We start from the raw sequence: 22039 nt of genomic DNA, 5'->3' as shown, positions 1-22039 counted from the left end.
CCTGTTTCTTTCCTACAGTTTCTACTGGGAAAACTTAATGGATGATAGTATAATCATCTGGATGATGCTTTGGAAATGTTCTGAGAGAATGTTACATAGGCATATTATAGATATGTAAATAATGATGCTTCTATTGGTTGGTGTAGTGGTTTAGCCCCTGCCGGGGTCTGAGACCACGCGGCCGCTGCCCCTCCCCCACAAAGGGAGTGAAATACAAAGCCCCAAGACTGAAATAAGGAAAGGTTTAATACAACAATGCAATAGCAACACAACCAACAACAACAATAACAATAACAGTAATAGTGATAGCAGTGAACAGAGCAAAATAGCTACCAAATACAGCAGTTTGAAGCACGATGTACAAAACCACGAGTGCACCGCGCTCCGCGCCAGGAAAAATGTGTCCTGCCAGGATGTGATGTCGGCATGGTATCTGAATAACCCGGCTAGAGCTCCCCCCCACTGCTGGGGAAACTTAACCCTATCCTGGTTAAACCAGGACAGTTGGTATGCTGGAAAATGTTAATAGCTGCTTTAGTGCCCCTTTCTTATGTAGATACCCATTTTTGCCTTCCCTTTTTCTCCCTCTTCCGCTCATCTCCCCTCCCCTTCTGCCTCTCATTTGGAAATTGCGGGCTGGTGTTTGATTCTACTGTGTATTCCACTGTGACATAGAAGAAATTGATCAAAGTATAAAAGAGAGAGATGATTTTGCAGTCTCTGCCTTCCGATAAATAGCTGCATTTGTAGACGGTTTGTAGCAGAGAGCATGAAAAATTCTTTATACGTTAATGTTTCTTCTGATCTTTGATTTTCACTGAAGTAGTGAAACTTGAGTTTCTTTTTGAGATTCATAGGTCATCATCTACTGTGTTCTTTTGACTAGTTAGGGTTCTTTCTGGATAGTGGCGATATCTCTAAGTCAGCAATTTTTTGTTTTACAAGCTCCTTGCTGAACTAAGCTGAGTGTGCTGTGTATGTAGTAACACCAAACTGCATTATCTCGGTGAGTCGGAGACATTGCTCTGAATCCAGACTAGAATCTAGAATTAGTCATTGCTAATATATGTCTGATATATTGCTAGTGAGCAACTGATAAAATTTTTATTTAAGAATTTGAATACAAACTCATTCCACGTATTTGTTTACAGATTTTTACAACCAGTGCAGAAAATCGATATGAATCTTACTGATCTTTTGGGTGAACTGCAACGGGATCCTTGGCCTGTTCCACAAGGAAAGCGGCCCTTACGTTCTTCTGGAGTGGCTCTTTCTATAGCTGTGGGGCTCCTTGAGGTAATAGCTTTAACTACAGTTGTGCTAATATGTAAACAGATCTTTGTTGCAGAAAAGCTGACACAGTAAATATGTAAAAACCTTAGTAATTGATGCATATTAGATTTGTATGATGATTCTGATTGATATCATCCCTTTTATGCATAGAATAATCATAGGTGTTTATACATTTTTAACGAGGCAAATTGAGACCTTGAATTAATGGCAGAGTTAAGTTTTGGGAGTGAAAAGGTACCAGTTATTGTTAGAATCCTATCAATGTGATAAATACCCACATAGCTATTTCTTTTGTTCAATTTGTAGCAAAACCTGATGGTTTTATTTGTCTTTTATTTCCTGCAGTGCACTTTTCCTAATACAGGTGCACGTATAATGATGTTCATTGGAGGACCAGCTACGCAAGGACCTGGCATGGTTGTAGGGGATGAATTGAAGTTACCTATAAGATCATGGCATGACATTGAAAAAGACAATGCTAAATATGTTAAAAAGGGTACTAAGGTAAGAGGTGATCATGAGTGATATTTTTGGCATTTTACCAGTAAGTAAATGTTTGCATTGCCTGGCATTGTAAATTACTGTTAGTAGTACCAAACGTGTAAAGAGGTGGGAATTGTGTGGTATTGTTTACCTTTGTTTGAATAGTGGTATGTCTTCGGGAATTTCTTCAGAAATTTCAGTATATTGAGTTAGGACTGTGTCTAGCTTGCATTAAAGTTCTTTGGAGTGTTTCTTCAGTTTAAGTCAGAAGAGATTTATGTGACTAAATGGTATATCTAGAGCAAGTCTGGGTGCTTCTAAGACAGCTGCTCAAGAATGTCTCTGTAGCTGGGGGAGGGTTATGCAGTAGAGTTTAGGCATAGTTCATTTTATCTTAAATGTACATTTGGGCAGATGAACTGCATCTGAAACCTGTTGAATTCATCTTAACTAATTATAGTGGGAGCTTAAACAATTAGGTCAGTCACAGGCACCTGTCATTATAGACACTTGTGTGTTGGATCCGGTACTTAAAGTACTGTGAAGTTTAAAAAGCAAAAATCAAGGTAATATTTTCTAGTTTAAATAGCAACCACTGCTCTGTCTAGTGTGAGTCAGGTTCTCAGCTGGTCAGAAAAAAACCCCAAGTGTTGAAAATTCCAGTCTTAATTTTACCTTCAGGGAAGAAAAAAAAAAAATCATTTTAGCTTGTATTAGAGTATGATGTGAATAAAGTCTGATAATGTTGTTTTAGAAAAACTTGGGAGTTTAGGATTTAATATGAAGATGAGGAGAGTTCACATCGTAAATTGCTATGAACTGTATTTTCATCTTGGATTTAGCATTTTGAAGCCCTGGCTAATCGGGCTGCAACAAATGGTCATGTTATTGACATATATGCGTGTGCATTGGATCAAACTGGTCTTCTGGAGATGAAGTGTTGTCCCAACTACACTGGGTATGTGCCTATTCATTTTTAAGTAGTATATGAAGATGCAGGTTTTTATTTTTTTAAATTGTTTAACAGGAAACACCAAAAATGTTCTGCTACTTTAAAAAAACCACACACAAACCCACTCTGATACACTGTGATGATAGCATTTGTACTTGAATTTTGGAATTTCTCAGCCTCTGGCAAATTTGTCACAATTGTGGGTTTAATCATGGGGGTTTTGATATGATCAATTAATAATTATGGGTTTTAATATGATCTGTTTGAGGCTTAAATAACATGGATATCTTTTAAACAGGGAATTTATCCTATGCACTGTTGCTAATTTTCTTTCTCTGTGTATATGTAAGCTGCAGGTTTCAGTAAAGATAAGGACCTGTCATCCTTCTTTTTCTTGCTGTTCAGAGCGGTACAAAACCCTGTGTTATTCCTTCTGTCTTGTTCATGTCTTTTCTATATAGTGTTGTTCATAGGTTCAACTACTGTATTAGGTGATTATCAGGTACATCTGTTGCTCCTGATTTTTGCTCCCTCTATCCAGTTCTGCATTTCAGACATGGTCTTGTATTTGTATTCCCTCCAGCTTGTCTGGCCATCAGTTCACTTCAATATGATCAAAGCAAGTTCTAGTCTTCCTCATGAAACCACTCCCCTATTTTCTGTCACTGGATGACACCTGCACCCTTTCTGTTATGCAGATCTGTAGTCTGGGATGGCTTTTGACTCTTACTTGCCTTTTAAATACCTTGTTCATTTTGTAAATCTTGCCAGTTCTTCTGTATTATTTCAAAGACTTCTTTCTTTATCTTTCCGAAAGTTTTTTTTCTACTCTCATAGTATTTCATCTTTGCTAGTATAGCCACCTGCTTTACATACTATTTTTTAGTTTAGACTTCTGTATTCAGTCTGGATTCTTTTGCAAGGCTCATTTTTCTTGCTTGTTACTGTTAGCTTTGTCAATACAAACTGCAAGTAAAATTAAATGAAGCATCTTTGCTTATCAGTTTAATAATTGGTATATCTGTGGGTAATGGGCCTTCTTAGTTGCCTGTCAATATTTTCATATGACAGAGGATCCTAAGCACATATCACATACTTAGGCATACCAAGAAGAATGAGAGATGCAGCGGCAGGTTGTGGTGAACATATACCACTGAGTTTCAAGCCAGCTTGGCCATGCTAATCGCTGCTGGACTGCTTCTTTTCAGAGCTGTGTGTATAGCCTTAGCTTGGGAGTTTTCACTGCTCAGGATCTTTAAGTTTATGACTTTACGTGCACATCTTAACTCCTATTCCTTTTTTGCATCAAACTCAAGCTGTATTTTTCTGTGTACTACAGTGTAATTTTTCTCTTTCCGTCTGCTCTTGTGACTCACCTTACCCTGTTTCTGCTCTTCCAGCAAAACTAGCCTTAATGTATAGTTTGTCTATTTCCTCTACAGCTCTTCCTGTTTTCTGTTTGGTTACATCCTGCCCGCAGGGAGGAATTTCTGAATCTGCCCATGTCTATTTTCTTCTGTCTTTGAGTATCCACCTGAAAACTTATATCACTTCTTTTGGATGTAATGTTTGACCTATTAACGTATTTTACTAATATGATTTAATTAATATTTTTTGATGAATAAGATAGTATCTCCTATTACTATTTCCTAAATGCAGTGTATGATATTTCATGATAAGCAGCAGCTGTTGCAGTTACATCCACAGAATACTGCTAAGCATAGAAATAAATTGTCCTTCTTGAGCATAGATTTAAGCATGAGATGATGAGTGAACTACACAAAATAAAATGGTGTGGAAATAAGTTTGAAATATTGAATATTAGAAGTAAACTGACTTTGCATGACAAGATTACAAGACATTCATAGTGTTGAAGTCCAGTATAGTATTTTCCCAATGAAAGATTTGGTTATATATTATAATCACAATGACTTTAAGATGCCATTGGGCAAGAAGCTCACTTAAAAATTTCATCCCTAACATTGTAGCAAAACACTGATTTAATGATAGTCTATTTTCAGAAGGCAAAAATGTGCCTCACAATGAACTGTCTTTAGTTCTAGTCTTTAATAGAAATAAGCTATATAAAGCCCATGTGCTGAATTATTGCATAATAAGTAATCTATTTTAACGTGAGGGTTTTGTTTGTTTGTTTTGTTGTTGTCTAGAGGCTACATGGTAATGGGAGACTCTTTCAATACATCTTTATTCAAACAGACCTTTCAGAGAGTATTCACAAAAGATATGCAAGGACAATTTAAGATGGGGTTTGGCGGCACATTAGAAATAAAGGTAAGAATACAGAAATGCAGTGTGTTAGTGAAACACTGGAACAGGATGGCTATGAAACTGTGGAATCTTTGTCCTTTAAGGAATTTTGAGGAACATGGTAAACAGATGTGTTAGGTTTGGCTTGGACATAGCTGTTACTGCCTAACTATCTTTTTGAAGTTCTGTGATTCTGTAAATGTGAGTTAGGTATTATTTTAATTCCTTCTTACCCTGCATTCAGTGACAGCTAGAAGGGAGACTAAACTAAAAAAAATGTTAGAAACTCTCAATTCTGTGTGTGTAGACTTTGGTATCAGTAGTGAGTGTTTCTTGGTTTTAGGTCCAGGTTCTCCACGTAATCCAGGACAGCTTTCCTTTCATTTTCCATCATTATCAAATTCCGCTCTGGCGCTTTAACAATGTTTATTTTCACCTTCACTCTTGTGGGAAGCTTAGAGTTGAACGTGCTGTACTGTCTTCCATGATGTTTCTTGCACAGTATCACAGTCCTGCCTTATAGAAGAATATGGGGCTATTTTCTTATTCAGTAAAATTCTGTTTAAGTTTTACTACTAGGACAAATAATTGAATCCTCTTTTTTTCACGTACATATTCTTGTGAATTTTGTTGGAAGATTGTGGAAAATGCAAAAAGGGTTCCCCAGTTCTAGATGGGTGTACAAATCACTTCAAACAGGAAAGTGACATTGGAAGAATGTAAATAAGTGGATTTTGCATTTAGCTAAATATGTTTAGGAGATAGAGTATAAATTCATTGTGGGGCATAATCTTATCTTACCAGTCTTCGGTTTTAATCACATCTTGTAAATATTTTAATTACTTTGCTAGAAAATAGATGTTATCCAGTATACTTTCTAGGCTCTCAGGTTTATAAAGAACATCCGCTTTTTTCCATGTTTTAGTTTATATTCGTGGTATTGTTTCAGATGTACTAATTGGTACAGCAAACATATGTAATTAAGTATAGAAGGTGAGCATATGAAAAGTTTGTGTAAATGTGTCAAGCATTATTACATGTATAACCTTTCCTAAAGGTATCAAGAGTCTACTATACATTAATGTTATCGTTAGCTAATGATAAAATAAGACTGAATTCTTCTTACTGTAGCATACTAATGTATGTTTTTCTTCTAAATACGAAGACTTCAAGAGAAGTAAAGATTTCTGGAGCAATTGGACCCTGTGTCTCTCTCAACTCTAAAGGACCTTGCGTCTCAGAAAATGTAAGTAAACTTGCTGAAAATGAAAGTAATATCCTACTGTGGAAAAAATAAGGTTTAGGATTTCTGGATTTGAAGAGAGGCTGAAACTTTTCTATAAATGGAACAAATAGTGTTCACTTTTTACCAATTTTAAATTAAATACGTGCAAGGGCTGTTTTTTTAGGTAAGCTCCTGTTCACTGATAGATTAGATTCAAGTTGTATTAGACGTTGCAGATCCCTTGTTACTTGTTTAGGTTTGTCTGCTGAGTGGTTGCTGTAAAATTATTACAGAGAAGTTATATGCTGGCGTAGCAGAAACCAAGTAGAAAGTCAGTTAGCGTGCCTTATTATTAAAATCAGAGCTATGTCCTTTTATCCAAAGAGAACCATAAAAATACTTTGTTTAGAAAGACTGAGAGAACAGGAGGACACAAGACATGGAAACATCCCCTTTATCTTGTGACCCGCTCTTCCCATTTCTGTAGCTGTTTCACCAAATGCACATTTAATTAATTGATTAGAATACGCAACTACTACAGGCTCCTGAAGTAACTCCATTAAATTACATCAGACTTAAATTATCATTAATTTTCTTACCAAATAATATTATTATAGCTTAATTTTGCATTTGATTACTAATCAGAAAAAAATGCTGCAAGTAACCAAAATGTCTTATATTTGAAAAGTCTTACTTCCGTTCCTGACAATCTGCATAATGGAGCACTTTCCACTATGAAAATGCTTACAAATGGCCGCCTTTAATCAAGCATTTTTCATGTCTAATTTTTCCTTGTATTTATGATTGCATCTTGAACTAAAAATCTCAATATAATCAACATTCTTTTTTTTTCTTAGTGATCTGGTACAGATTTTCTTATTTCATCACTTGAAGGACTGCATATATTACAATAAAAGTTAAAAACCCAAAACCCAGTTAAAACGGACATCTCCTTATTTAAGCTACATATCTAAGTCATAGGAGGTAATAGCAGATTTAATTGTGAATTCATGTCCGTTGCCTTGTGATTGCATCATGATTAATTTCTATTTCAAAAACCTTTTTGTTGAAATTATCTGAATTAAAATTTTTCAGGTTAAACATATGAATAAAATGTAGATGAATGCAGCTTGTTTAAAGTGGTAACTGGAAAATTATTCTAGCAATAATGCTTTTAACAGTGAATACAAGCACAGAGACAATATTGCCAGTATAATTTTCCTTGAATGTTTGTTTTGGTTTCACTGGATCCACTATGGATGACTGATTATTTTAACTGGTTTTACTGGGTGTTTATGTTGTTTGGATGACTAAAAGGAATTGTCGCTTGAAATTCATCACTATCTCTGTACAGTTACCTTGTTAGTTACTAGAGACTATGTAAAGTACACACCATAGACTATGTAAGCCATCTACTTGAAGTTTTACTGGTGTGCCTTAGAAGAGTCATTCCACTTACATGTGCTTCTTACCTCTTCTCTTGGGACTGTTTAAGCAAAGTCTAGTACTTTTTCCTATTTTTGACTTGGTTTTTCCATTTTTCTAATGACATGTCCTTGTCTTTCTAATGCTTTAATCTTTTTCAACCATCTCCTTTTTTTATTATTCCTGCATCCAGCATTGCAGTTGTTTTGCAAGAGTGTTTGAGAAGCTGACAGAGCGAGCAGGGAGAAAACTTGTGACAGAGTAGTTGTAAACAATTGCCTGTAATGGCCAGATGTACTTCACAAACAACATAATACTTCTGGTTTGTAAAAGTATTATAAAATCTTTCTACAGGAGATTGGAACAGGAGGTACTTGTCAGTGGAAGATTTGTGGACTTAATCCTACTACAACGCTTGCACTGTACTTTGAGGTGGTCAACCAGGTAATAAAGATTTGAGTACTTGTCTACTAAACACAGTAATTTTATTTTATGTGACTGCTGAAGCCTGTATTTTTGTGTGGTTCCCTCAAGCACAGTAGGAGGGATACAAACGATGTTGCCATTTTGTGTTGTCAAAGTTGAGATGGACACTAACAGCTTAATGATGAGTTAATCTTCTTGAATATGATAATGAGAACCAAAACGCTTTACACATTTTGGATACAGTTCATAGTTTAAGTCTAGTTTTTCTTTTCAGAGTGTTACTTATTAAAATGTATTTCAGTGGCAATATATGGAAATACTGCAATCGGTATATTTAAACGTGCTTTCAGTATTTCTCTGATGTTTTAGTTACAAGGTAATTACTCCGTAATGTTACATTTTAATTTATGCTTTAATTGCTCAGTATTTGCAAGTAAAGCTTGGCTTCATTGAAATGTGTCAAGGGCATATAGCCTGGTTTCCTGTCTCCCTGAGGGTGTACTAGGAAAGAGGATAAAAACATGATATACAAATGTGCTACTTCCTTCTAGTACTTTCCCTTCTTCCATATATTTGAAGCCCAGGAACTATTTGAGCTGACTATAGTTTTTAATATATTTAGTATGCTATATTGCATACTTTATAACCTATGCAAAAGTTTGAAAACTTGAACTTGCCTTAGCCATTTTTCATTTTACTTTTTGCGTATTTGTTTTGGTCTCATTTTATTAGTAGCTCTAAAACTGGTCTGGTCATGATGTATAATAGTTGATTTCAACTGTCCTTCTCTTGGAATTACCTTGTCAGCAGCGTATAAACCTGTATTTCTACTGACCAGAGTTTTGAAATTTCAGTTTACACCTGGATTCTAATCTTTCCATTTCGATGGCACTTTCTGGGATTCGTTAATCAACATTTTAGAGTAGTATCAGTTTTGTTGCCCTGTAATTCTAGTGAACCACATGATGTTCAAATAGAATCTAATGAAACGAACAATTGAAACAGAGCCCCTTTGAAAGTATTGTCTCTGTAAGTGTATGTGGATGGAGAGAGCATTGGTTGCTTCAAGGGTATCTGGTGGAGGCAGCAACTGCTCTTAACATCCCTTAACAATCTCCAAGGTCATTAGCCATGTTTAGTAAAGGTACTCAACATAATAAAAGCAACAGACAATGCGTTTATATAACTTGAGCTGCCTATTGCAAAGAATTCTATCATTTTCTAGTAATTCGTTTATATGTGTTCAAATCCTGAGATTTCCCTCCATTTAGTTTTTTTTCCTCCTGTTCTTAGCACAATGCTCCCATTCCTCAAGGAGGACGTGGTGCAATCCAGTTTGTGACTCAGTACCAGCATTCCAGTGGACAGAGACGTATCAGAGTGACTACGGTTGCCAGAAAGTATGTTTTACTTGTGATGAATCGTTTTTGAAAAAGCAGGATATATATTTGTCTTTTAATCTTCAGATTTTGTAACCAGTTTATTGTTGTGGGATATGCAGTGCCACAGGCAGTGAAGGCATGATCATACCTTTGAGACAGTTCCCTCAAAGTTCTGTGGGCTGCTGCTTCTCTGAGAGGTTGCAGTGGCTGTATAATGATGTTATGGGAGTGCTCTGAAATAACCCAAGTGATTTTAGGTGAAGAGTAAGCTTTGAGTGAAGTTCTGTGGCCTAAACTGAGGAGATGGTTGGACTTAGGGAATGTCAAAGATCGCTTCGTAACTTAACTTGAGAGTGCTAGCTGCGGTTCAGGGGGGTGTAAATACCTGTTCTTCCATGTATAGCCTTTAGCTGCAGCTTCCTTGATTCAGTTTACGTCGCCATTTTAGAAAGTGATGTTTGATATTATGCAGGCATTTTTCAATGTGCAATGACATTTCCTTTAAACTGAAGGAGATTATTGGTTGGTTAATTTGATGGAAAATTCAGTTTATCAAAAAAAAGCATTGCCCTTATTGTTGATATGAATATTTTGTTAACTTGCATTAGTTATATTAATAAAATCTTGGTGAATGATAAAAGGACAGATTAATAATTCGCGTTGTAAACTGAAAAGAACAAGCAAGGTGCACAGGAAAACTGCTAGTGTAGGAATGTGTGATTAGCTTCATGGACAGTGTTTTCTGTAACTTACCTTTCATAATTAATATTTTTTTAATATAGTAACTTTTCTACTATTTTATTTCACTGGTTGCATGGCATCTGTAGAAATAAGGGACATTTCTAATTAAAGAATGGTTAACTGAGGGGCTGCTCATTAACACCCAGTAGATTTTTGAAGCTCCAGCATCAGTTTGTTAAACTGCTAACACTGCTTTCTTTGCCTTAATCTTGGATATTTTGAGGTTGCACATCTTTCCTTTCACTGTAATGCAAATACTTGTCTTTTTCTTTTGCAGCTGGGCAGATGCACAGACACAGATTCAAAACATTGCTGCATCTTTTGACCAGGAAGCTGCTGCAATTCTCATGGCTAGGTTGGCAGTGTACAGGGCAGAGACAGAAGAGGGGCCTGATGTGCTTAGGTGGCTGGACAGACAACTTATACGACTGGTAAAAAGGACTATATTAAAAGAGTTGGATTCGTTTCTTGTCTTCAGACATATCATTCTTAAATGACTAGTGTTCAGTGATTGTTTTTTTAAAAATAAAACAAAACAAAAAATGAACCGAATGCTTAATTTCCACAAGTGGGTATGCCGAATTAACTAAGACTTTCTATTTTAAGTGGAAAAAAGAGCAGATAGGTTCTTAGTTTATTAATGTTTCTTCAGTCCTCGGCAGTTGGTAATTGCCAGCAATTCAGAGAAATTCTAGCATGAGATTAGCAGAAATTAAAACTTTCTCTACTTTCTGCTGCCTATAATATTGTAGATGAAATATTTTAGCAAAAAAAAAAAGTCAAAGTATCTAGAAAACCATATGGAATTTCTTTATTTTCAAAAGTTCAATTTTCTGTTTTTTTTTGATTTCTTACTTGTAAGTAAGTAGTTATTAATAATTTAACTTTAAACATGTTCTCCAGGGCTGTTTAATCATCTTAACTATGCTTAGCAATTTTAGAGGAAAAAACCCCCAAAAAGCCATTAGAGCCTCATACACAAGGAAATCACTGCTTGTTAAGAAAAGAACTTATGTCAGTATTTTTGCTAGGTTTCTTTTTGCTTACAAAGCTGTAAGCACCTCAAGTCGTGTGTCTATTCAAAACAAAAGAAATTTACAGTAATGGCATGACCAAGCAAATATGTTTCTTAATGTAGATAAATTTTTCTTTTACTCCAGTGTCAGAAATTTGGAGAATATCACAAAGATGATCCAAGCTCTTTCAGATTTTCAGAAACCTTTTCTCTTTACCCACAGGTGAGTAGAAGGAAAGTGTGTCTATAAGGGATAAAGAGAGAATGTTTAGTGAAGGAAGAGGCACTGTGGCACAGAGTAAAATAAGGCTTTACCCTGGATACCAGATTGAAAAGACCCCCTGCCCTCAGCTACTGTCTGGCATGTGATATTAGGCAAATAATTTCTGTTATCTGTGCTGCTGTGTCCCCTTTTTCCCTCTGTCCTTACAGCGAAACTTCCTTATTTTTTGTTTCTTCTATAATGGAATCCTCATCTTACCTGAGTTTGTAACTCAGATAGTGACACTTTTTCTTAAGGGCCGTTTTAATGAAGAAATTCAGAGAACATGAGGAAAGATGTAGTTTTGCTTTGTTCTTTCTTTCCTGTATGATTATAATACTGACCTGAAAAGAAACATTTCCATGGTGAAAAGAAACATTTCCATGGTGAAGCGAACTTGAGCTTGACTGTATTAAACTTTGAAAAGTTTCTTTGCTAATAATACATTCTGATAAATTCCTTCATTTGATAGCTCCAGGAACGTTGCTTTTGGACTCTTCATAAACTTCCATGATATTTCTGTTTGAGTTATCTACCAATCTGTCTTAAGTGTTGTGGAGAGATTGATTCAGAAATGAAAGGATTTGCTTTTTCCATTTTACTGACGGAGTTCAACTTTGCTGTGGTTATGCTCTTTTTTCTGTTCACATGCTATAACTTACCTTGTGTGTTCAAGCACAGCAGCCTCCCTCATAGGAACATAGAACTTACAGTAAAGGAAAGGCTTGACAAAATTCAGTCATACTATTTATCAGTTAGTACTGGAGAAGAAGAAATATTAAACTTTTCTCTTAAATCAAAGCTGCTTTGTAGGTTTATCCATTCTGATCTCTCTGTCTTACTCTCATGAGAGTAAGAGGTCCATATACAAGTTAGAAATATTAAAAGAGCTTGGAGTTCAGTTTTGTTGTGGCATTGGTCTTGTGTAGTTTGTGGAAAACATTTCTCTCCTTGTACAACTCCCTTTTTATCTGTGAAAGTTCATACAAATGGTTTTTGTTTTGCAGTTTATGTTTCACTTGAGAAGATCTCCTTTCTTACAAGTTTTTAACAACAGTCCAGATGAGAGCTCATACTATCGTCATCATTTTATGCGTCAAGATCTAACCCAGTCGCTTATAATGGTTCAGCCGATTCTTTATGCCTACTCTTTCAATGGACCTCCAGAGGTATCATTATATGTAAACATAATAGTGAGTTAAAATGCGCTGTTTCAAGAGAGATGATTGTTGACCTCACTGTTATACATTATAAAATGTGTTGTTTTAATTTATTGCATGAGAAAAAAACCCTTAATGTAACGTAGAACATACTGTGAACAAGGCATATCTCAGAATTCTGAAGTAGCATAGTCTTGAAAATAAAAGTCACTTTTTGTGTGCCACTCTTCACAGTGAAGAGATGATGTTTTAAACTAAGGAATGGACTTTTTTGTTTTTGAGTGCTATAGGAGTTTAGCTTTTGTTTTTATGGTGCCAGTATGTAAACGTCAGCAAAAATGTTTTTGTTTCAAAATATACTTTTTCTGTAGAGTTTGAAAGAAAAGTCGGGTTTTTTTTGAAATGTACGAAATTCCCTCTATCTTAACACCCGCATCCAAAGCTTCTAATTTTGATGTGGTTACCATTATGTATAGATTCGGTACAGAACCTTCCAGCTGACCTTATCTTGGCACAGTCTGTGTAAACGTAAAACAAAAGGATGATCTTCCAAGAAGCTTGTGAAAGAAGTTTAAGATACAAGACAGCAAAAGTAGTCTGATAGATAGGAGAGAGCGAGGAAATGGTAAGACAGTGAAAGCAAACATAGTAGGCAAGGATCTTGGCAGGTTGGAATTCTAACTTTCGTTAGGATTTTTTTTTTTTTTTTTTACTATGTCATGGGGATGTAAATAAAGACTTAAAAGTGGAGTTTAAATTAAAGTAATGAGGTGGTTTGTGGGGAGCTACTCCCAGGTGTAAGATCATTCTCCCATGTGTGAATAACAGTTAGTCACATGGGTGATGCAGAGGAGAAGTATGATCAAGGGGGAGCTGACACTTCAATGTAGAATGAGGAATAATATTTTTTTTAATTCCTAATAAGATTGAGCCAATTAAATCATATGGTACTCATTCAGTTAAATCACATAGTGCCAGTAGAGTATCACTGCCCTTAAAAAGGTGAATTAAAACCTTAAATTAGATTCCATAAATCATGAACATTTACTGTATACATAATTGGTGGATATATATGCACAGTAATAATAGCTGCAAGGACAAGACTAAAAAAACCCAAATAACCCACAACCCCCACATCTTATACTTGAATATCTACTGAATCTTTATACATTGAAATATCATCAAATTAATGGCATTGTATAGGTAAACATGGAGATACTTGAAGTACTAGAAAAGTGCATAATAATGAAAGAGGTTTCGGCTCTTAAATACATTCTTGTTACTTTTACGAAGTTATATATTCAGAATCAGGCTAGATAGCTTTAGAGTGAGATTGTGTGGGTTGCAGATGTATAACATGAAAACAAGCAAATCTGTAGCTCTAGTAAGAGATCGAAAAAGTTCCTAAGGTTCAGTGGCTGATTCAAAAAGCTGGTAATACCATCTGATTGCTCAATTCTGCATCGATTGGTAATTTTTAATTTATTTTTAAATCTTAGCCTGTTCTTCTGGATAGCAGCAGCATTTTACCAGATCGCATTCTCCTTATGGACACCTTTTTCCAGATCCTTATTTATCATGGAGAGGTAAGATTTGTCATTTCTTACATAAACATTCTTTTTCTGTAGGAGTGCAACATTATGAAAGTCAAGCCCCAGCTCTAACGCTCTCCAGTGCATGATCTCTCATCTGCATGGCTGATACCAGACTCCTAATACATGTTTCTAGTAATTCTAACATGCCTATACACAGATACTTGACATTACTTGATCTTTTGGCCCTGTTTGTTATGATGGGTTTAAGATGCATTAGCTTCAATATGCAGATTATTTGTTTTAGATCAGTATTTTTCCAACTTTTGAGGGTGTTATTCCCTGCTCACCCTTCCCGCTTTTCACTCATTTATTTTAGACCTCTAAATTAGTTCTTCAGGGATAGTGAGTCAACACCACGTTTTATAGTCACCCTTCATCTGCACTGTTCTGGAGGAACGAAACTGCTCCTGGCAGTTAGGTAGATAGGCATTCACTAGTAATATAAATATAAATGCTTGTGACTTGCTAGTGCTTTGCTTCCCTGGAAGAATTGAGCTGCTGCTTTTTACTGCTTTGCAACTGTAAATGGTTCACAGCTGAGAGTTTGAGAAATACTGTTCTGGATCATGTTCTCATAGCTGCATTTTTAAAAATAGATACTAAACTTTAACACTTCTTAAGTAGAAAAATGTTCTCTATATTTTTGTAAGATGCTGTCAGGAAGCAGCAGGGGCAGGCTGCTCTCTGAGGGAAGGGGAACAGGGAGCTGAGCATCACTGCAAGGCAGGCAGATGCCTCACCAGTGAGGATCTGGCCCCACAGTGCCTGAGCAAGGCAAGCAGAGCAGTTTACAGACAGTAGCCAGGCTCAGCCTTCAGTCCGGATCACCAGACAAGTCGATGGGGATGAGGCAGGTCCGAGTTCAAGCCAGGAAGTCAAGTCCCCAGGTGGGGGTCCAGATGAGCGGGGTACGAGGCCAGGTACAGGCATGGCCATAGTGGAGCTCAGGCAGGAGCCAGGAATGAGAGCCTTGGCTTAATACAGTTGCCAATCTTTATTTCTTATGTGTCATAGACATGCATATTAGAGAACTGTAAATAGCATCCTTGACAATCATGAACATTTGGCATACAAATGATGACAAAAAAAGGAAATACAGGTGGACCACAAATTGTTACAGTTTAAAAAAAAAATCATGGCATGTTACTTGGACATCTTGGCTTTTAAAAATGAACTTGCGTACTATAGGGCAGAGAGGGGTGAGTGATAGAAAAGAGGCCTGCAATGGCACATTCTCCTTTGAAGAGCCCTGTGTATCTTCTGAGAAAAATTGATGAATCAGTTCTAAACTTCTTTCTTCCCCCTATCCCCAGACCATAGCTCAGTGGCGTAAATCAGGTTACCAAGATATGCCAGAATATGAGAATTTTCACCACTTGCTACAAGCTCCAATAGATGATGCCCAAGAAATTCTCCATTCCAGATTTCCAATGCCCAGATACATTGATACAGAGCATGGAGGAAGCCAGGTACGGTGAAGTATATATTATATAATCTAGGAAGTGATGTGTTGTAATGTTGTGAGGTTTTTTTTTTGGTAGTAAACATGCATTTCTGTGCTAAAATGAATGTAATTGCAAGTGAGCATTTTGAATTTTAAAGCTTTTACAGAGTCAGAGATTTAATAGTAGATTTTTGCCTAATTTGTGAATCCTGTTATTTATTACTATTTTTACCATACTGACTTGGACTCTCAGATTCCTTGTGTGAGGTGTGTAGGACAAAAAAGGTAGTACTAGTCAGGGCGTCTGGACCAATACCAGGATTATTCTTTGTATTATTTTTTTGAAACTTTTTATTGATATCTTACTGATATTCACATTTGCTTTGCTAGTGCTTAGAAAAAGACAAAAGCTTACTTTCTGCTGTTTTGAAAAGTGGTTAGCAGTTCTGCATTATAGCTACAGAATCCAGGGAGTGGCTTTATTTATAGAGGTGCTACTTGCTCCTCAGAATAGGTATCTGTGCACATTTTTATCTCCAATTAATAGAAATTACATATTTCATACACATGTAATTTTTTCTGACTACAAGAACCTTCTATTTGAGAATTAATTTATTGCTTGTGTTTTGTTTTTTCAAGGCTCGTTTCCTGCTTTCAAAAGTAAATCCCTCTCAGACTCATAACAATATGTATGCATGGGGACAGGTAAGTATGAATCTGCTGATGAAGCTTGTATGCATGATTTTCTCTATTTCAGAAATCAAGTGGCACATTGTGTACATATAAGTAATAATGCCAGTTTCTGAAACTGAAAAAGAAATAGAATTTTGACCTGATGCCACCAAAACTGCAAAAGTTAAGAAAAATGGATTTCATTTCTTCAGACACATATGATCTGGTTTGCTATTTTAAGCTTCTGTTAGGCTGCTTGCATGTCTAGCCATCGTAGACAGATACCTTCAGATTCCTTAGAATGAGAGGACTTACAAACACATAAAGACTAAGGGACCTTTTTGCAATAGGGGAAATAAATTTTGAAGTTAGTTATAAGCAAGAACTGAGAAGTACCCCAGTACCAGTTTACTGATGTTTTCCAGAATTTTTGTGGCCCTGGTGACCAGGAGTCAGTTTTTCAAATCTCGTCTTTAGGAGGGAAGTTATGTAAGAGTTCAAAAGTTGAACTTTCTGGAGTAGCTTGTATTCTTGAACGTTGCATCCCAGTTCCATGTTCTCCTTCCACATTCAGCTTTTATAGTGGGAAGAGTAACACTGCTGTGGGTGAATGCTAATGCAGTGTCATTTTTCTCATGAAAATGTAATGGCATCAGACAGTTGAAGCTACATATTAACTGTGCTTTTAAAGTATTCTGCTAAAGGGCTTACAGTGTTCAGGTCATGAGTGAGAGAGCTCTCTAGCAATTTTATGACAGTGATTTTTGTCAGGTAAGTTTTATCAGGGTACGTTTTCATAGGGACGTATTGGTTCTAATGAAGCTTCTGTCAGTGAAGAGGACTGAGATCTCGAGTGAAAATACTTGAAAACTTTGTACTGAGTCAGGGACAGCACGATTTGAACCCAACTATCTTGCCTCCAAAATCGATAACCTAACCAGCAATCTGTTAGCATCTCTATTCATCATATTTCCTCCTTCAACATACACATATATCCTGTAGTCTGAAAGGTCTTGTTTTTGTCTAAACATCACCTGGAAATTTTTGAAGTCTTGACATTTCCAACAGTACAGGACAACTTTTCCTGATCATTTAATTAGTAAGCAAATGAAACAGTATTCCAAATACAAATGCAAATACAAAACAATTTGTGAACTGATCTCTAAGAAAAACTGTTCATGCTGGACAAGTGAGACTCTTTGATACATCTTAGAAAAGACAGCTTTCCTTTTTAATGCTGTGAAAAGAATTAATTTCTAGGGTAACGTAAGAAATGGTATGTTAATCTACCCAGTGGCATTGCAGTGTGTGTGCTCAAAATAATATCCTCCTGTATTTGCAGGTTGAACGAAGTACAGATTATCAAATGAGAAATGTAACTGTTGGTAGAAAATTTTAAACTGAAGTGGTTTTGCTCTTGTTTTTCTCATGAGCTTCCTGGATTGTTTCATGTAATTTTACTTTGTGCATAACTGAAAGTCTACAGAAAAATTAGTTAGTCCACATTGACCTGAAGAGGGCACCCACACACCACTGAAACCATGTTTCAGGAGGTGATGAATTGATAGTTTGGTTTTTAATATTGTAAGTAAAGATTTTTTTAAAAAAACTTCAGCAGGTGGGTGCCTTATATAATATAGAAAACATTTTCAGAAAATAATGTTAAACTTTTCGTACAGCACTATTATGTTGATTAGTTAGATGCAGTTGAATTTTTCAGATTGTACATTTATTTATTCACATGACATTTATTTGAGAATGCTTTTTATTTTCAGCTCTTTTTTTTTTTTTTAAATCTTTTTTGTCTTGGTAACTATGGGGAATGTGCAATTTGAAATGAAAGAAGAGGTCAGTGACACAAATCTTGCCAAATGCCTAGCTAGCTGTTATCAAATCAATGTTAATTAAATTGTATGCCTTACATAAAAATTTTGAATGAACAGAAAACACAACTTAAGGTGGCCTGTGAAAAATGGAAGATAATTCTCATGTACTTTTCAGACTTGTACATTATGACCTGCTGGTTTTCACTTTATTCCCTGGCAAATAAAATATTCTGCTACCTTACCTACTAGAATGAAGGGTTCGCAGTCTTCAGAGGAAAGCTACTGCAGTTGGTGATAGCAGTGGTGACAGCAGCTGCCTGTGTGCATGTGTTGGATGAAGTGTTCAGCTTCAGGAATAGAGTCTGTGCCTTGGTTTTAATTACCCTGGGTTACCACTAGCAGTCATCATGAGGGATCTGTTTTCTTAGGGGTCTATCCACTCCTTTGGTGGTTTATTTCCTACAGGATGATGTACTCTCCTTCCATGCATGAGACACAAGGTGGCAAATCATATCCTGCCCCAGAATTAAATTACTTGTAATTCCCTTGTGGCTTCTTAAGTAAGAGAGTTCAGGCTTAGCATTTGGCAGGCTTGGAAGTAGAACATCCTTTATTCTCATCTTGCCACTATCAGCTTATAGATAATTTAATAGGCCTTCCCTGAGAGTGGCTGTGTATTGTGTCAAGTGTATTTGTAGTGATCTAAGAACTCTTACTGCTTCTGCATTTGTTCCTTGATCATTAACTGAGAACTGGTTTTGGCCAGTTCACAAAAAGGGACACCAGTTCTAAGCATCCTTGTTAACACTTTCATGTCTGTGTTTTGGAAGATTTGTAAGAGTTCAGACAGCTCTGATTTCCTTTGGAGATATGGGTGCTTAGTACCTTTGAAAGGGTTGATTTGTTGAGATTTGTAGGAATTCTTCCTACATCTGCAAATGGAAGTAATGGCAGATTGGTTTCAAAGGATTTAAGAGAGTTTCTGTGTAATATTTGCAGAGTTGCCAACTGCTGTTTTATTTAGACTGTAAATTTGTTTAAAAATAGTAATTAAAATATGACCATTTTGAACTTCTTGGATTTCTGAAAATTACTTGTGAGGTCAAAAAGTAAACTTCAAAAATCCACCCAAAAGGGTTTTTTTAATCTTTTGCAATCCGATTTTGCAGTGGTATGACCTTCAGATGTTGTTTTTGGTGTTTCTCTGAGGTGGCACAGAGCTTTAGGAGAGAACTGGCCTAGCTTTCCTTGAGAAAGCAAGTTGACCTTCACTCGGTGTCAATTCAGACCCTTAGTGGATTTGTTTCCTCTCACCATTTTGATATGTCTGAGCTTCACTGACAGATACTGATTTTTTAGTTGTGTCACTTGCATGTTTCTGTTCCTCTCACCTTTGTCTGCTCCACTGAAGTAGGAACAATGCAGGAACTGTGTCATGGAAGTTTTATTTACTTTTAAACATTTGTAAGTTAGTATTTGGCACCTGTGAAAAACTCTTGTGTTTTGTATGGTTGATGTAAATATCTTGCTATACTGCAGCTCATTGCTGTATGCATTAATATGGAAGAGAGTGTAGTTGTGGTTTATGCCTGAATTTATGTAAAGATATGAAAATTTATGTAAATGTACGGTCTGCTGGTTTTTGTCAGAGGATTTCAGCAATGATACACTTCTAAGGTCTTTCTAAATTTATAAAGTGTTTGTTTAATGGAACATATTATACCTTAAAATGCTTTTTCTTCACAATGAATATAATCAGTTCTCCTTATTCCGTTTCATTTTATAGGAGTCTGGAGCACCCATTCTTACTGATGATGTCAGCTTGCAAGTATTTATGGATCATCTGAAGAAACTTGCTGTCTCTAGTGCTGCCTGAGATTCTGCAGTGCATTAAAGGCACAGATAAACTGTAGCCATATTTCAGCTTTTTCTCCTTTTACCCTTTTCCATGTCTCTCTTGAGAGAATGCTCTGATATGCACAAGCTGCCTGATTAGATGTGAAGCAGTGTTGTTTTCAAAGAAAAGCTTTTGTTATCAGCAAATGTTTTAATGTGAACTGCAGTTTGTAAAAATGACAGATAATAGATTAAATTGAGTTATAATTAGAGGAAAAAGAACAGTAATTTTGATTACTGTGATACTATAATTACTTTGAGATCATTTCTAACAACTTTAAGATGTGATTTCAGTTTCCTTTTTAAGTGGTTGAGGTTGATTCTGCTCTGCACTACAAAGGCACATTGAACAATAAAGGAAATCTTTGGCGATGTCGGGCTTTCCAGACTGCCATATGACTACTTTTGCTTATTCAATTTGAGCATAAAGTGAACAAAGAAGCAACAAAAAGCATATAAAAGTAGTATTAACTCAGTCTTTTGACTTAGGCTGCAGAACTTTTCTTTCGTGCAGAGATACTATTGTTCGTGTGTTGTTCACTTCAGGAGTATTTAATTTCAAATATTTCTTCCCACTTACCCTACTTGATTCTTTGGCAACAGAATTTTTCTTTATTTCCACATAAAGAATTTGAACTGAAAAATAAAAAAATCTGTCATTGCACAAAATTCAAATCCACATGTTGTATTTTTGAAGAAGGTATCTATTATCAAATGCAGTAACAGATGAATATGCTCAAAAGCTAACACTTTTAGCTTGAGCTAAAAAGAAATCCTACACTACCAAAATGAACTGAGTACAGCCTTGATTTTTGTCTTGGCAAGCATACTTCTAAAAAACCCTACATAGTTACCTTTTTTATTATTGCCTTATAATGTTATTACACTAATGCATGACACTGCACATTGCTTTTTGTTTCTGCATCCTTTTTGTTATGAATTCAACAGGCTTTAGTTCTTGTTGAAACAGTATTATATAGAATATGATGTAATTAATTTGATATTTAGTTCATACTTGATTTTTTTGGGGGTGGATAAATTAGTAGGCTTTCCCATGTACTTGTTGAAGTTTACACATAAACCAGATGTTTACATAGGTAATAAGACATTTTGACAAGTAACAATGTGAAATGTGTTTGTGCGCAATAAAAAATTGTGCCAAGGCTAAAGGAAGAGAGAAGGTTTTGACACAGGAAATTCAATACTGGTGTGATAAGCATGAGGGTTTTTTTCTGTTTTCTGTTAAATTCTCAAAACCATGATTAAATCACTTGCTCTTCATTTCTTTGATCTAAATGAGATGAGCTCCTTTTGCCTCAATACAAATAAAATACATGTGTTTCTCTCACTTTTTGTATTTATTGTGCTGGTTTCTGTTGGTGCTTGAAATGAAATGTGGAAATAAACTTAGTAATGATAAAATTTAGAATAACTTCACCACTTTTATTCATGTAATAATTGGTATCAAACTTTTTTAACTTGCAGATACTGAACTATTCATAGTAGTGGCAGTTCAGGAGATAAAAATTCGGTAGACCTCTTGATTTTGTTTTGCTTTAGCTAATAAAACTAATCAATCAATTTGTCAACAAGCCATGATAATGGATGGGGTTTTTAGTGCTTTCCTTCTACCCTTTAACCAGCTTACACCTTGTAATATGTTCTTTTGTCCAATCTCCTGGCAGTATTAGCTTCTTTTGTAACTTCAAGTATTTAATATTGTCAGAGACTTCTGGAAAATCCAGATATGTCTGTTGTGTTACCTTTATCCTCCTGCTTATTCACCTCTTCCAAAGACTGTGTGGTTAGTGAGACAGGATTTTCCTTCAGAAGCCCATGTCTATCCATAGGCTTGTAAGTCTTGCTCTTTATTATAGTCTCTACCATCTTAGCAGGGCTAGAGATCAGATGCATCGGTCCGTAACTTGCAGGATGCCCTCAGCAGCCCTTTTTGTGGATGAGAGTGACACGGGA

The 22039-nt window shown here is 35.9% G+C and overlaps 1 protein-coding gene across 2 annotated transcripts in view; it reads left to right on the top strand.

Annotated features, from left to right (window-relative positions):
* The window catches only part of SEC23A (SEC23 homolog A, COPII coat complex component), a 33138-nt gene extending 11725 nt beyond the window's left edge, over window positions 1-21413 (top strand). For both annotated transcript variants that reach the window (XM_074868338.1, XM_074868339.1), the window contains 14 exons: window positions 1152-1296; window positions 1639-1797; window positions 2619-2734; window positions 4897-5020; window positions 6162-6242; window positions 8001-8090; window positions 9366-9472; window positions 10473-10626; window positions 11356-11433; window positions 12480-12641; window positions 14132-14218; window positions 15541-15696; window positions 16311-16376; window positions 19956-21413. In XM_074868338.1, the coding sequence (XP_074724439.1) occupies window positions 1152-1296; window positions 1639-1797; window positions 2619-2734; window positions 4897-5020; window positions 6162-6242; window positions 8001-8090; window positions 9366-9472; window positions 10473-10626; window positions 11356-11433; window positions 12480-12641; window positions 14132-14218; window positions 15541-15696; window positions 16311-16376; window positions 19956-20045 (1615 nt within the window). In that variant the 3' untranslated portion in view covers window positions 20046-21413. The remainder of the gene's footprint in view (window positions 1-1151; window positions 1297-1638; window positions 1798-2618; window positions 2735-4896; window positions 5021-6161; window positions 6243-8000; window positions 8091-9365; window positions 9473-10472; window positions 10627-11355; window positions 11434-12479; window positions 12642-14131; window positions 14219-15540; window positions 15697-16310; window positions 16377-19955) is intronic.
* Window positions 21414-22039: the final 626 nt, after the last annotated feature.

This window comes from Strix uralensis, chromosome 4 (assembly GCF_047716275.1).
Source record: "Strix uralensis isolate ZFMK-TIS-50842 chromosome 4, bStrUra1, whole genome shotgun sequence".
NCBI classification, from domain to species: Eukaryota; Metazoa; Chordata; class Aves; order Strigiformes; family Strigidae; genus Strix; species Strix uralensis.
The sequence above is the reverse complement of the archived record's forward strand: the minus strand, read 5'-3'. Positions and strand labels throughout refer to the sequence as shown.